The following is a 15,416-nucleotide window of genomic DNA, read 5'->3' on the forward strand; positions in this document are numbered from 1 at the left end:
AGAAGTTTGATAATAGCAATGGAAAGAACAGCATGACACTTCCATTAAAAAATTGGATATTTTGTTATCTGCTTTTGAACAATCACTAGCCTCTGCATTGTGTGTCATATTAAAATTTGTAATACCTTTCTGTCCCAGTGACAGAAATTTAAAGCAAAATAAAAAATGATGAACTGTAAAAGAACTGGGAAATTTGTTTTTAAGTACAGGCAAAGATATTAATTCCCTGCAGCTGTATCACTGACATATCATCTCCGGAAAAAGCAAACAATATAGACAATTTAGGATAAGTAACATACCGAATAATCATATTCACAAAAAATGAAGCCAAAGTGTTCCAGAGATTATAACATGAGACACAAAGAATCTCAGTGAAATCACAGTTTCATAGACTTTCACAAAGATTCAGTCCACATATGTTGCATATGTTCTGTCAAAAATGTCATTTTTGCACAAAGTTTTATACATCAGCTTCAAAATTATCTCAGTAGTATAAAAAGAAAGTAGCAACTCCTTTATGGGCAGCACAGTTTGCCTGAGGTAGGAACTAAACTAAACTTCACTTTAGGACTGGCTGGCTGCATGGCTGTTGGGGAACCATCTGACTTATTCTCTTCTTCCACACTGCCCCCTTGTATGGCCACGGATTGGGTTAAACGGACTTAGTATGTGCATGATGGTACAAAATTGTGAAATGATATATATAGATGGCATTGTGTGTGACCATTTCACACACACAATTGTCCCGCACCATTCCTGGATGCAAAGTGCCATTAGTTTAAAATTGACATGGCTAACATCCACATTCTATCTGAAGGAGGAATGTTTCTTTTTGTTTGTCATGGCAAATAGTAAATGCAAATAATGCAAATGCAAATAATGCAGGTATTGTAAATGCAACCAGTAATTACTAAAAGACACATTCTACTGATAAATTCTCATGGAGTTAAGAAGGCACTAAGTTCTTATTCCTCCTCTCCGACTGAACCTCACCTCTGCAATGAACTTATGTTTTACATGCATCATGTATTCTAATACAGTGTTGTTAAATCAGGCTACACCAAACATGAGCACCAAACACCACTACCAACAATTAACAGTGACACTGAGGTAGGTTTACATAGTGTCACAGAGCAAAGCAGAGTAAAACATGGGTACTTGAAACCACAGTTCCTGCCTCAGTATTACTTTGCTCTTTTTGTAGATTTTTGTGCTCCTTCCTCCAGAGCTTCCCTCTTTGGTTTCCATAAGCCTGATTTTCAGTTACATAGAAAATCATGACTGGTGATGAAAACCCATTGCACTGATCACAAAATTCTCTCTGCTACTAACATAGGTCACTGATAATGGCAAATAGTGGCCCTGATGGAGCTCTCACTCATGTGCTTATGTGTTGCTCTTCAGAGTCATGACAATTGCATCTTGCAGTTCCTGAGACCCAAGACACAAAACACAGATTTGTTCAGTCATTCCTAATACCCAGGCACAGTACAGGCACTGAGAAAGATCAAAACCTCCCCAGGAAACATAAACTAAAGCAAGTTGATCAGTCTTGAAGGGAAAACAAACTGCAAGCTAAATAGAGAGTTGGATATAGGATTGTTATTGAGGTCACTTCTGTAAGGGCAAAAATGATTATTAAGAAGAGAGGTGTCTAAAAACTTTAATGAGGTGCTAGAACAACATACTTATCAAACACTTGTAACTACAAATCACAGCCTGTAGCTGGCCATACTTTTATGCAAAAGGGCTGAAGTTTGCAGAAGTAATGACCATGAAAGGCTACAGTGTGTGGGCAGACAGTGCTTCCATGCATTTGTAGTAGACAGAAGATTACAAATGGTGTAAGCTAAAATATTACTTTCTACCATATATGATCAGGGTCTCCTGCCATTTAGAGGGAAAGGAGGGGAGGAAAAGCTTCTCTTCCAGAAAGCTTTGAGTTTCCCCACCCAAGAGCTGCCATGCATGCATCATTAACTTCTATGCACAAAACATTGTTCACTCCAACCAGCAATTAGTGGCTACAGTTCTATCCTGTGCAGTGATGAGATTTTTATGCTAATCATTACACAGCAGTAAATTAATCATTTGGGCACATTTAGATGGTATGTATATTTCATGAGACAGATACAGATATCAAGATCAGTTTGATATTTACTTATGGTAAATGGAAGTGTCTCAAATGGTTATGGGGGAAGAATACTAACTAAATACACAGCCAAGGATGTTTGCAATGTAGCAGCAGCAGCACTGCTTCAACTTTTCCTTCGTTTTTAATTATTTTAAGGGAACAAGAGATCTGAGAACACATAGAACTGAATCATTCAGAGACAGTGAAACTTCAATAATGTCTTGGCACAATGAAGGACAAAAACATCCATCTTGCAGTTCTTCTTTTATTACTGGCAAAATTACTTACATTACATTATGCAGTATTGAAAACAGACTTTTCATCAGCATTTGTGCTATAGTCTAGTCAGGTAAATGAATTATGTATTGGCCTTGTCCCTCTGCAGCTATGTCTGAAACATTTGAGTTGTAGCTGAAAGGAAGGCTACATAGGGGCCTTCCCTCTCGGCAGATGCAAGAGTTTTGTAATACCTTGAAGAAAATGATTATTTGAAATTCAAATTTGTGACATATATTTAAATACTACTGCTGTTTTTTCAGCTCTCAGTTCATAGGCAAAAAAGGAAATGTTTATGGGAGGGAAATGATCCCTTTGGCTTAGAATGTTGTCAAAGCACAGACTTATGTCAGGTGGGTCTCATAATACTATGTCCTAGTTGAGCAGGAGGGACCAGCTGACACTGTGTAAGGGTGATGAAAGCTGTGTATTCTATCCCCTCTATTCATTCCCCAAGGTCAATGGGCCATTAGCAGCAGCTGCCCAGGGAGTCATTATCACCTTCACACCCAGCCTGAGGGGGGCGGAGCTGCTAATGGGCCATCAACAGTTCAATACCCCCTGGCTCCCAGAGTTAATCACCCATTGTGTGAGTCCCCGCCCATGGGGAGGGACTGGGTGCTCCCTGAGGGTACATACGTGGTGGGTAAGAAGACCTCGGGAACTTCTCGTTGGATCCAGAGCAGCAGCAGGACCTCGACAGGAGGAGATCCCCGCTCTCGCTCAGACCACAGCCCTTGCCTGCACCAACAGGTTTTTCATTTCCTTTTGCTCTGGACTTGGGGGAGCCACAGGGGTCTCAGCACAAGGGCAAACAAACCCCCTTGGGTTTGTGCGCCAGGACACTGGGTTATACTGCTGGGGTTTTGTGAGTTGAAAGCAATTTCCCTTTTGTGTCAGTGTTTTTATTGTAATATTATTATTAAATTTTAGGTCTGACTTATAATCTCTCTCTTGTGGTGAGTTCATTTTCCCTGCTGGTTTGCCTTTAAACCAGCACAACTAGTAATATAAATAATATCCTCAGCTATTACTTTCTCAATTAAAGTTGAGAAAGATTCTCAAAGATAACGGCATGTCAGTGGAAGGCAAAGTTATGTTGGTTTACCTGGATCACCTCAGAAGTGCTCTTGAATTGAAAATTGATCAACTGATACATATTTATTGGCCACCAATTGAAACAGCATAATGACTATATTGAGCAGGGGGTAAAGATAAGCTATTGCACAGGGGGTACAAAATCCCACTGGGAAAGAAAATTTCTTGGCATGTCTTTGTTTATGTAAATTTTTGAGAGATATCTGAACAGGTAAATTTTTAGGAGAGCACTATGAACAGATGAAATTTCTGGTCTAAGATGGATCAGAAAAAAAAAGGTGAATCAATGAGACAATGTCTTATTTTAATGACATTTGGGTTTACATGAAAAAAAAATCTTTGTTTTTCAATTTAAGAACTAAAATATTTTTATTGTCACCATTTCTATAAAAATAGGATGGCAATTTTGATTTTTGAACATTTTTTCTAAAACCACTCTGAAAAGCTTCTCTCTAGAACTGTGTATCTGAAATTGATGTGAAGGTTAAATTTTCTTCAGAGGCACCATGGTCTTAATTTTTATGGTCTGTCTTACATAGTTGTGCTGTGCTGCTTTTGGCTGGGGTATAGTTAATTTTCTTACTCAGGAGCCAACAAGCACATCTTGGGATGTGCTGTGGTGCCTTATACACCCTCACAGTGATCTCCTGTGCAGAGGAGTACTCTTGACTTCAGAGATCCCCTGTTTGACTTGAAGTAATGAAGAAAAACACAAATAAACACCATTTCCAAGGGAGCACAGGTCAAGATTTGCAAACATAAATTCATGGAATACTCTTCTCAATCTTTGGTGTATGAAGTCACATACCTTGAGGGAAAACAATACGAAATGCAGTTCAGGAAACTGTCACTAATTCTGTGAAGGTCAAAAGGCTGAATTTAGAGACAACTGAGGATCTATCTGTGATGAGTACCACCAACTATGCTCTTGTCAAGCAAATCGAGAAAAAGAAGCATAGAAATCATGCCTGGAAAGCAGAGAAAATCTTTGTAAACTTTATTTCAATATTATTTCTTTAAAAAGATAGAGCAGCATATCTCCAGGCAGCTTTTATGCTCCTGAAATTATTTGGAAGGAAAACTGAAATAGTTAAGAAATTTAATGGAAAACAGCTATTATTGTAGTAAACAGATATCATGATTATGAATTCTATCCAAATGAATTGCTCATCACTCAGCCATTGCTCAACAGCAGAACTGATTAACAGCACCAGGGATTGCCTGCCATTTGGTTTAATACTCCGTGTTGTTTGTTACATTAGTTGTTTGGTGTTATATTGCAGCAGTTATTCACATCAGTAAGTTTGCTTGTTGTAAAATTTAAAAGCCCAAATAAGGATCATGTCACAAAGAAATGAGCAGAAATCACACATACTAACATATTCCCCAAGACCAGTTATATCTTCTGCATAGATATGCCTGAAACTCCTCTGAATATTCATAATCTCTATAGGGAAAAAACCCCAAAATCCAAAACCCTAAACCAACAACGTATATAAGAATCAAACTCCCAGATTAATTCCTCCATGAAAATGAATATGCACCAGCACCCTCTGGCCCAGCTTCCAGCCAGGGAGAGCAAACCTGCAAGGAAAGGGCAGCTGGGAATGGCTTCAGGACTCTGAATCAAAGTCTGTTCTTACACTTTGTTGGATATCAGCTGGCAGGTAGTGAAGGTCACATCACAGATGTGATGCTGTTTCTGAAACATCATGGCATTTCAAAGAAAAACTGCCATATGAAATTCTCTGCTTGTCACTATGGTGAGTCTTCCATGAGAAAGAAAAGAACACATATGGCTTTCCACAGGGAGGTGCCCAAAAAGATACGGGAGAGATGGGAGTCCTCTGTTTCGTTTCCTATCCTCTGTGTCCTGGTTTATCTGAGTCTTACATGAACCTTGAGTAAGATTTAACAACAGAACTGAATGAAACTATTAAAAGCCTGATTATTTTATAATTTTCACTGCTATTTGATAATTTTACCATATATTACCATTAAAACAGATAAGATTAATTTGCCCTAAAACCTGAAAACTCCTGGAAACTACAATTTCCTCAAAACAGTAAATGTTTGGTTAATAGTACTTCATTCCAATGCATAGAATGAAAGACACAAACAAAACCAGTAAATATGTACACTAACTCAATACAGTAACTATTCTGCTGCAACAAATTTATTTGGTGCACTTTTTCTGCTGCACAGGTTCACTGTGTATACAAATGGTTATTATATAATTGTCAAAGAGGTATCCTATCTCTATCTGAAATTTAGAAAGCACTTAAAAGAAGACATTTTAAGTGAAAATTACAAATGGAAGACTCAAAAGAACAAAAAAAAAGGAATGTGTAAAAAAGCATGTGCTTTGAGGAAAACAGATACAATAATAAAGCACAAAACCAAGGTTAAAAGCAGAATTTACCACAGCTGCAGTCCACATGCATTAGTGGACTTACAATCTTTATTGATGAACAGAAATCTTCTTTCTTGCTGTTTTATTACCTTGGCAACATTTCCTCCATGTCAGCAATTACATAGGAGACAACAGTCCAAACAGCAGCACAGAGATTCATCTGGTTTGGATCCTGGACTGTCATTGTGTCCCCTTGAGAATGATGAAACCAGAAGTATTTACTGATGTCATTATGCAAGCTGGCACCTACAGAGAAAAATGGGAAAAGTTCCATTGTAAGAATAGAAATATTTAAAGAGGAATATAAACTTGAATCTGTTCCTGGGCTGTTCATGATTAAATCATAGAATCATAGAATCGATTGGGTTGGAAAAGACCTCCAAGATCATCGAGTCCAACCCTTGGTCCAACTCTAGTTCATTTACTAGATCATGGCACCCAGCGCCACGTTCAATCTGTGTTTAAAAATCTCTAGGGATGGTGAATCCTCCACCTCTCTGGGCAGCCCATTCCAATGCCTGATTACTCTCTCTGTAAAAAATTTTTTTCTGATATCCAACTTAAATTTCCCCTGGCAGAGCTTAAGCCCGTGCCCCCTTGTCCTATTGCTGAGTGCCTGGGAGAAGAGACCAGCTCCCACCTGGCTAGAACTTCCCTTCAGGTAGTTCTAGACAGTGATGAGGTCACCTCTGAGCCTCCTCTTCTCCAGGCTAAACAACCCCAGCTCCCTCAGCCTCTCCCCATAGGACTTGTGCTCCAGTCCTTTCACCAGCCTTGTTGCTCTTCTCTGGACCCGCTCCATCACCTCAATATCCTTTCTGAACTGAGGGGCCCAGAACTGAACACAGTACTCAAGGTGTGGCCTCACCAACGCAGAGTACAGGGGAAGGATCACTTCCCTGGTCCTGCTGGTCACGCTATTTTTGATACAGGACAGGATCCCATTGGCCTTCTTGGCCACCTGGGCACACTGTATACATGCAACAGTATAAAATTCATAATATATTCAAAATACAATAACTGTACAGAGCCATGGCACATGCAGAATGTAGGTTTTAGGTTAGTTGACTCGAGTGAGCATGAGGCAGCAAAAATTCACACCAGGGAAAAGCCAACCTTCCTCTGGGCGACTCGTTTCCTCAGCAACAGTATACATCCATTTTCCTCTGAAACTAGCAGAATCCATACAGGAAAATCCCTACAGTCACCCCACAGCAGTGCTTCCCCCTGTTCTCCACCCCATTGTTCTGATGATGAGTTACAACTGAGTTATGAGTTCTCTCCTTGCTGTTATTTGTGTTGGGGAACACTTTGGAGTTTGCCTCTGCTTTTGAGACCCTGTTCTTCACAGAGATGTGCTGTTTCAGAACAATTTTCCAGATAGCCTGGGCTAATCTAGAGAGCCCAGGACAACATTACTCTCACAGTCAGGAATCCTCATCAGCTAGGACAGGAGCAAGTTGGGTTAAACCACAGTTCCTCCTATTCAGGAACAACTGATTCCAGCTGGGAGCACAGGGGAAGGGAAAGGACTCCTTTCCCCCAAGCCAGGTGGGCTCAGGGAGCACAAATAAGGCTTGTAGAGGCATCACTCAAGGCAGATCAAAGCCAAGATGAATTGGAGAAGCTGTCACCCCACTGGGAGCTGCAGCAGAGACACTGGTGAGGAATTTTCACCCTGGCCATTCTCTGCCTGGTCCAGTCCCCACTGACTCTTTCTGACTCCTCTGTTCCCTTGAAATTCCTTCTTTCCCAGTTTACTACCTCTGCCTCTTTGCTGGTTTTATCAGTCTCCATTTCCTTTGCTTTGCTTCAATCTCAACAACCATTCCATCATGAATACAATTCCAAATTTTGAAAGTAAGTAAATGTGATATATTCCCCCACCACACTGGTTCCCTGCTTGCAATTCCTTTACACTGATTCCTTTGGCCTGCTCACTGATCAGGGCTGGGAGGTGCACAGCTCCCAAGGTGGGACCCACTTAGTTCAACAGAATGCACTTCTTGCTTGGTCATCAAACCCAGAGAACATGCACCAATGTGAATTCATGAGTAAGAGCTATGGGCTGCAGGCAGAAACACAGACTGAAGCTAATCCTACTATGCCAAGTAAGGAGGAAAAAACCCCAGGATTGTTTCATTATAAAGATGAAATAAATAAATTATTAATATATTTATTTATGTGTAGTGGAAACAAGTATCAGAAAATGGTGCTCTGAGAAATTTGTGTGTGCTCATAAGACTTACTGTTATGATTTTTTGGGGGTTTCTTGAGATGTCTGAAGTGTTTGAAGAGAAAGAAAGCAAACTTTCTCACACCATAACTGTATGTTCCTATGTTACACATCTTTGGACCACTCGTGTAGTCATTTAGACCAGTCCACGTCTCTCTGTGGTTAACAGGCATGTTTTTAGTGCTGTAACAGGAACCAACCTGGATTGCTCATTTCACTGCTATTTTAGAAAGCAGGAATAGAGAGTTAGAGCATTTTATAATCCCGTAAAAGATGAAGATCCCTTCATAAGAGAGATGATAAGCAGAACGACCAAATGCTGTAGCATATGGTTATACATTATTTGGATTGATTTTAAGAGGCTCTTTTTGTTCTTAAATTACTTGCTTGCTACTGACTTGAAGCAATGCAATCTCACAGAAGTCACTGAGTAGGTTACAGGTGCTGAATTATGTTCCAATAATTTTAGTATTGAATTTATGTCAACTCATATTCACTTTTAAACTTTGATTCTGAATCCTTTTAAATACATGCAACCATAAAAGGATTGAATAATGATAAATTCTTTAACTGATGGACTTCTACACTACAGACACAAGTTAAGCCACTGAGACAAACACATTACAGTTTTTGAAACACTTTGGTAAGACTCAAGACAAAAACTGGTTGTGTGGAATTTGTAAAAGACATTTCACTCATCACAGTAACTATGTAGCAAGTAGTGCTTTATCCCTGTGAATGGAATAAGAACAAAAACCCTTTGCTTTGTTGACTCCCTAAAATGCTGAAAAAGATTTTTCCTCTAAACTGTTTTATAAATTAGAAAATTATTGACTTTGACATCAAGAAACATCAGAATGTGTGAGCAGACAGAAAGGTTCTCAAATTTGCTGTGCTATCTCTTTCATGTCATGGGCTACCACTGAAGTCAGTGACCTGTAAACATCTTGTAAGACTAAGGAAAAGACCCTGAGAAAGCAGTTTTATCCCATGTAATTAGAAAGAAAAGTGAAAATCCATGTTCTTGGCTTTGAGCATAAGACCAGTTCACAGCCAAGAGCCTCATGCAAGCCTCTACACATGAAACACCCTGGGGCACAGATATGACCACAAGAAATTTTCATGTCTCCTGCTTCCTACTTGAGACTCCTCCATGCTGATGTTACCTGCCTGGAGACATTTATGTGTCCAGAGATTGCCAGGGTGTTGCAAGACAATGAGCAGTGTCCTTTCACCAGTAAGCACATCCAGGACTGGGCGGTCCCGTGGTGTAAAGCAGAGCACTTTGGACTCTGAATTCCAAGGTCCTGAGTTCGAGTCTCAGTGGGACTGTCCTCTGGCAGTTCAATGCCTCCCTGCCATCCGATCCTGTCATATCTCAGATGCTCAGCAGGGTCAGCCCCGGTTAGTACTGGGTGCTGTGACAGTCCCAAGGACTTCACTGTCACTGTCCAAGCTCGCTCGGCCGTGGCAAATGGACCCTTAGGACTTAAATGGTGGGGCCAGTTCTGCGCACGCTGTGCCTCACCTAAAACATCCACTGTGCAGGCTGGAAGGGCACACCCACGTGGGGAGAGCCCTCCCCAAACCTTCCTTTGCGAAGTTTGTCCATACATACATACACATCCAGGGCTGAGATCAAGCCCTGCAGATGATCATGAAGAGGGCAGTTCTGCGGGATCTGCAGGCTGCAGTCACATTGGGTTACCTCAGTGAAGTCCACATGAACCTACAGCCACTCTTCTGAAAATCTAACATAAGAAGCAATGGTGTGAGCACAATCAGCCATTACACAGAGGGAGCAGTGAAGTTCCAACAGTTAAGTTTCAAAGAACATCAGCTGGCAGACTGTACCGTATCCTTGATAGCCACTGAATTATTAAGCCTTCTCAAAGGAGATCTGCCTGAAAGTCAAACTGAATCTGAAAGAAATTGGGAAAATTTACCTGGACAAAATTTGTAAACCTCCAATTGCTAACTATTTTGTTCTTTCACCTAAAATTGACCAGTTTGTTTTGGTTTTGGTTTTTTTGTTGTTGTTATTATGTAACGTTTCTGTCAGGACCAAGAGTTAGTAACAAATGGGGGCTTATTTTTGCCAGCTAAATCAGCTAGCAGTCAAGTAAAAGAGATGAACAGACATGGCTCACAGACCTATAAATTATTCACTCATGTCCATGCTAGCCCCCTAGAAAGGAGACAGCATACAGCCTTACAAGTGTCTGAAAGCTTTAATTAAGTACTTAAAAACTCCTCTGCTGGGAGGTGTTATGTGGGTATGTACGCATACCTAATTCTGACTTCCAGGTAAAACCAATACTCAAACTGAAAAACGAGATGGGTTGGGTGCTACAATATCACATTTTATGCACTTCCTTTTTTCCTGTTTGCAGAGTACCCATAAAGCAAAAAGGGGATGTTTGCCAAACAACCCTCTTTAACTGTCCTTTTTCTGTCTGTTCACATTTACAGTGATGCAAATCACATGAGGAACAATGCTGGACAAAAAGGAAATCAGTGAGAAACTACTTCTAGCTGGATGTAGTAAATGCTGTGGCATGAAAACAAGGAATGTTAAAAACTGCTGCCAAAAATGCTCTACTTATTACCTGAATGCATCAAAAACACTGGAAATTCAAAACTGAAAATAATTAATCATTTATAGCTTCAAAATAATACATAGATATTTCACAGTACCTTTATAGGGTGGCAGAATACCCTGTTTAGTACAGTTACCTACCCAGTGCAGTTCTTTTACCTATCAGCAGCTATCTAGTACCACTGGGGATTCCCCAGGATCAAACACTGCAACACACTGTCCAGAGAGGCTGCAGAATCCCCATCCTTGGAGATGTCCACAGCCTGACTGACATGGTTCTCAGCAACCTGCTGCAGCTGACTCTGCTTGAGCAGGGGCGTTGGAGTGGATCAGCACAAGGTGTCCCTGCCAACCTCAAACATTCTATGGCATTCTAACCTACGTGCCATTTCCTTGGCTCTTTCAGACATGTCTTAGAATTGACAACAACAACATAAACAAATTCTTTAACTCAAGTTCATTCACGTCTTGAACTCATTTCATGAGTCTCTGCATAACCAGCTATTTCATATGTGGTTTGATGCACTGCATAAGGCAGGTAAAAGCAGCTGCCTTGGAAATCGATACCGACAATATATTTTTAGTAATCAGCCGTGTAAGAGTATCTTGATGAAAGACACACATACGTTGAGGAATTTTGAAAAACAGTCCATCCCTTCAAGTTTCTGGTCTCAGCATGAAATGCACAATGTGAATACTAATTAGCTGATGATAAGGATATTGACTTGCCCCTAGAAAGTGTTCACATTAAACACCAATTCTTCATACATTAATAAACTGTCTGACTTTTTTTTGGCACCTTGAGAAGATGAGATGCTGCTAGTGAGATAAAAGGATGAAAAACCCACAAAATGAATGATGAGCATGTCAATGATGACCACTGCTTTTCATCAATCTCTGTCAGGCACTACTGCCTTCATAAGCAGTGTTGTGATAAGTCGCCATTAGAACTGAACTCTTTTGCCAGATATTTAAACATCTAAATTATTGTCATTTGTAAAAACAATAACTGGAAAAAACAGTTATTAATTATCAGAAGGATTACAAAAGCAGCTTCCATAAAACACAAATATCTTCTAGGGGGAAAGCATGCAGTAAGTCTAGAGTAACTTTTCAGCTTAAGACATTTTGCATTACACTTCTCACTACACTTTCTTTTCTTTTTATATCTGAAATAGCATTTAATTGCCAAAGGAAGCAAAATGTGAGTCTTGAAGTCAGTAGATGTTTCCTATAGAGCCCTATCAATAAATTCCCAGTTGTCTTTGCTTGAAGTAAACTTCACAACTATTCCATGAATCTTTCAGATACAATGGGGAAATCCCCACTGTTTATATACCCTCTCTTGGGTGTTCTGGGTCTTTAATATTACAGTTAGATTTTTGGGATACTGACCTCTACATGTACAGTGAAGTTAACATGCTAATGATTATAAAAAAGCATATAACTTTTCCAGGTTTCATTTTACAGTAGTCCCTGGAGGACGTGACACTATTTTGCACAATGCATATACTTCTCCAAATAGAAATGACTCCAGCACTCAGACGCACATACACTCCAAACAGACAAGAGGGACTGAAGGATGAAAGAGGCATGTAGAGATGAAATGACACATTCATTTTCTCATAGCAGCTGAAAAAGGAATAGCTGCTAGGCATCTGAGCTGAGGCCAGTGCCCTGTTGAGCAAGCTGTACTACCTCCTAACAGCAAAGCTGGAAATGCCTTAACAAGGGATATTTTGCTCAATGTTTTCAAAAGTTTACAAATATAAAAGAAAGGTGTCATGAGACAACACATGTGCCTTTTCTGCATCTTCCAAGTATGTGTTCGAGCTTCACCTCTCTTTCAAGACAAACCTGCACAGTATCAAAGGCATTGCTTGGTATTAAGATGTCAACTCAAATGTCTGATCTGAAACCTTCTTTTTATTTCTGCAGTGATTTTCCTGGCTATAAAAGACAGATTCCTTTTCCCCCTATCTACTAAGGATTGCTTTTGTTTCCTGCTTTTTCTTCAATAAGCAAGAAAAACTCTTCTTCATTATCAAGTTTATTACAATCTCAGACCTCTTTAATGCCAATGAAAGTATTCAGAAATGTACCAAACTACAACAACTTGAAAATAAAGCAAGACCTGATGAAATATGTATGTTGTTTTCCTTTACATCAAGCACTTAGAAACGGCAAAAAAAAAAGAGACAAAGGGGACACACCACACAATCTTCTACATGGTTAAAAACTGCTATGTACCAAGAAAGCATAAATACTGAAGTTAAGAGTATTCTCCTTCTCACACCAGAGTGCTAACTCAGCTTTGTGTTCCTACACACCCTACAAAATGAGGGTATGAGGGTACAAATATGTCCATACAGCAACAGAATGAATAGCCTCTCACATCTCACAACTGAAGCATTGCTGCCTCACACATTTTGACAAGTTTTGACAAAGATCAAAACTTCAGGGCAGAGGTGGGAAGACACATGACTTTCCCTTCAGAGGATATGTGTCAAAGACCCACCAAAGGAAAACCAGATGAATGATAGGATCAGGAACACAATCTCTTACTCTATTTTTTATTTTTATTTTGCATCTTTCAAAACCCCAACAAAGTCATGAATCCCAAGTGGTCAGGGAGTAAATCTGCTGCAATAGTATTTGTGTTTAGGATGGGCTGGCTGGAAGGCTCTGTCTGTGCCACAGCATCTCTGTTGCTACAAACCCTGTGGAGTGCTTGGCTGCTTGTGCTAGGTGTTGCATAGATGTAAAGAAAACCCAGTTATTGCAGGCATCTATTGCATGTATTTTGGTGCTAATATTAACCTCTTCTTTTGTGGGATAACCTGCAGCTGACAGCTGGCTTTAATGGCAATTATTTTATTATCCATTTTTCAAGTAAGCAGAGGCAATGAAGAATGCTAATGCTGTTTAGTGGGGTGCTGACAGCATTAGTACTCCTGTCACTTAGTCTCAAATGATGAAATTACAGGCTAAGTTGCTTGAGTTTCATGGCTACAGACACTGAAATAGTTTCCAGTACAGAGCTTATAAATAACATCAGAAGCCCTGCTGTTTCACCTCCTCAGTCACTCTCTCAAGTCTTTAAAATTCATGATTCAAACAACAAGACAGAGGGAAAGCTTTCAGTTGTTTCAGCAGCTAATTAAATGAGACTACAGCATAAGGCAGACAATATGAGGAGTGCATTATTTCTTGTTTTGCTAATGCATTTGAGAATTAATCCTCTGGATGCACTAAACAGACTAAATTATAGGTCAGGATTATCACAGTTACTTTTACAATGCATTAACATTTCACTTGTTGAAGCAGAGGACCAGTGGCAGCTGGGGATCCATACTAAACTCACATGAAATCCTGAGAAATGATGTTTCAGGGAAGGAAGCAGTTCTACTGCATAGAGCACAGGTTGACTAGACTCTAAAATGATATCAGCCCTTGACTGGAAAAAAAATCCCAGGCACAATCTTTTAATATAGTTTATTTAATTTGTGCTTTCTTTAAAATTAGGTACTTGGCTATATATATTATGCAGAGACTACTTAAAAAGTTGGTATTATAAACCCTTTACATTTTGCATTCTTTTGTAAACACTGTGTGATGAAAATCTTTGCAAAATCAGCACTTTCTCTAATTTAGAATTCTTTTCATGTGTTCGTTTATGTTTCAGCTCAGTAAAGAAAGCAGTTAAAGACTGAGCATGTGATTTATTTTAATGCCATTAAGCTTTAAATGTCAACACAAGGGCCAAGTTAATACTGGGCCCCATGTGAACCATAGTTTCTGACCAAAGGCATTTCTGTATGTCTCTGTACTCTGTATAGCTGCACCATGTGGCTGATTGTTGGCAGAGACCAAGAATTCATTAAACGGCAGGAATACTATAAGCACTGGGTGGATGAAGATGCAGAGGTTGGGGAGCCTGCTCCTATTAATATGGATGCTGTTTGTCAATTTTATGAGGATTCTCACCAAGATGTTTCATATATAAATGTTTCCCCGGTTTAATAAATGTTATGTCAACATGTCTACCCTATGTATTTTCCCCTTAGTCATCCCTATCCATGTTCTTCTTCCCAAAATCCTTAGCCACCGATAGCTGATCTTATAAACTGGCTTAGAAATTCAAAGTATTGTGGTGCTTAATTCGATGTCCTCTGCTAATCAAAGAGCCTCCTGCTAACACCCAGGGCTAGGTCCTTGCTCCACCCTGTTCCAACAACTTCCAAATCTCCCCAGAAATGTGGTGGAAACAGGCAGCCTTTGACCGTTTGAAAATCAGATGTGGGGAGTGGGAACCATGAAAATGATCCACATGTCAGGATTTTGAGCAGTATTTCTGTTTGCAGTAATTGTCTGCACTTATTTACATTTACAATCCATTCAAGAAGCTTCCTTGTATTTTACAATCAATGGAGTGATTTCCTAGAGCCAAACTCACAAGCCAATTTAAAGCAAGCCTTTAGGTCTGCTTTTCCAGACAATGCTGGAGATAGAGAGGAAACATGCAGGTGATTTCCATTTTCTCTAACTTTCTCCTTAAATATGATTACAGCTGGATGTTTAAACACAAAGTTCCTGTAGGACCCTTCCCAGCAAGAAGTTGACTCCTAGAAATAACAATATGCATAAGATCCAATTAAGC

The 15,416-nt window shown here is 39.7% G+C and overlaps 1 protein-coding gene across 1 annotated transcript in view; it reads right to left on the reverse strand.

The window, feature by feature from the left end:
- Positions 1–2,230: 2,230 nt before the first annotated feature.
- The window catches only part of CPQ (carboxypeptidase Q), a 159,671-nt gene continuing 146,485 nt past the window's right edge, over positions 2,231–15,416 (reverse strand). The window contains exon 8 of the mRNA XM_071554112.1: positions 2,231–6,167. Within this exon, the coding sequence (XP_071410213.1) occupies positions 6,007–6,167 (161 nt within the window). The 3' untranslated portion in view covers positions 2,231–6,006. The remainder of the gene's footprint in view (positions 6,168–15,416) is intronic.

The sequence above is a fragment of the Pithys albifrons genome, chromosome 4 (assembly GCF_047495875.1).
Source record: "Pithys albifrons albifrons isolate INPA30051 chromosome 4, PitAlb_v1, whole genome shotgun sequence".
Classification (NCBI taxonomy): Eukaryota; Metazoa; Chordata; class Aves; order Passeriformes; family Thamnophilidae; genus Pithys; species Pithys albifrons.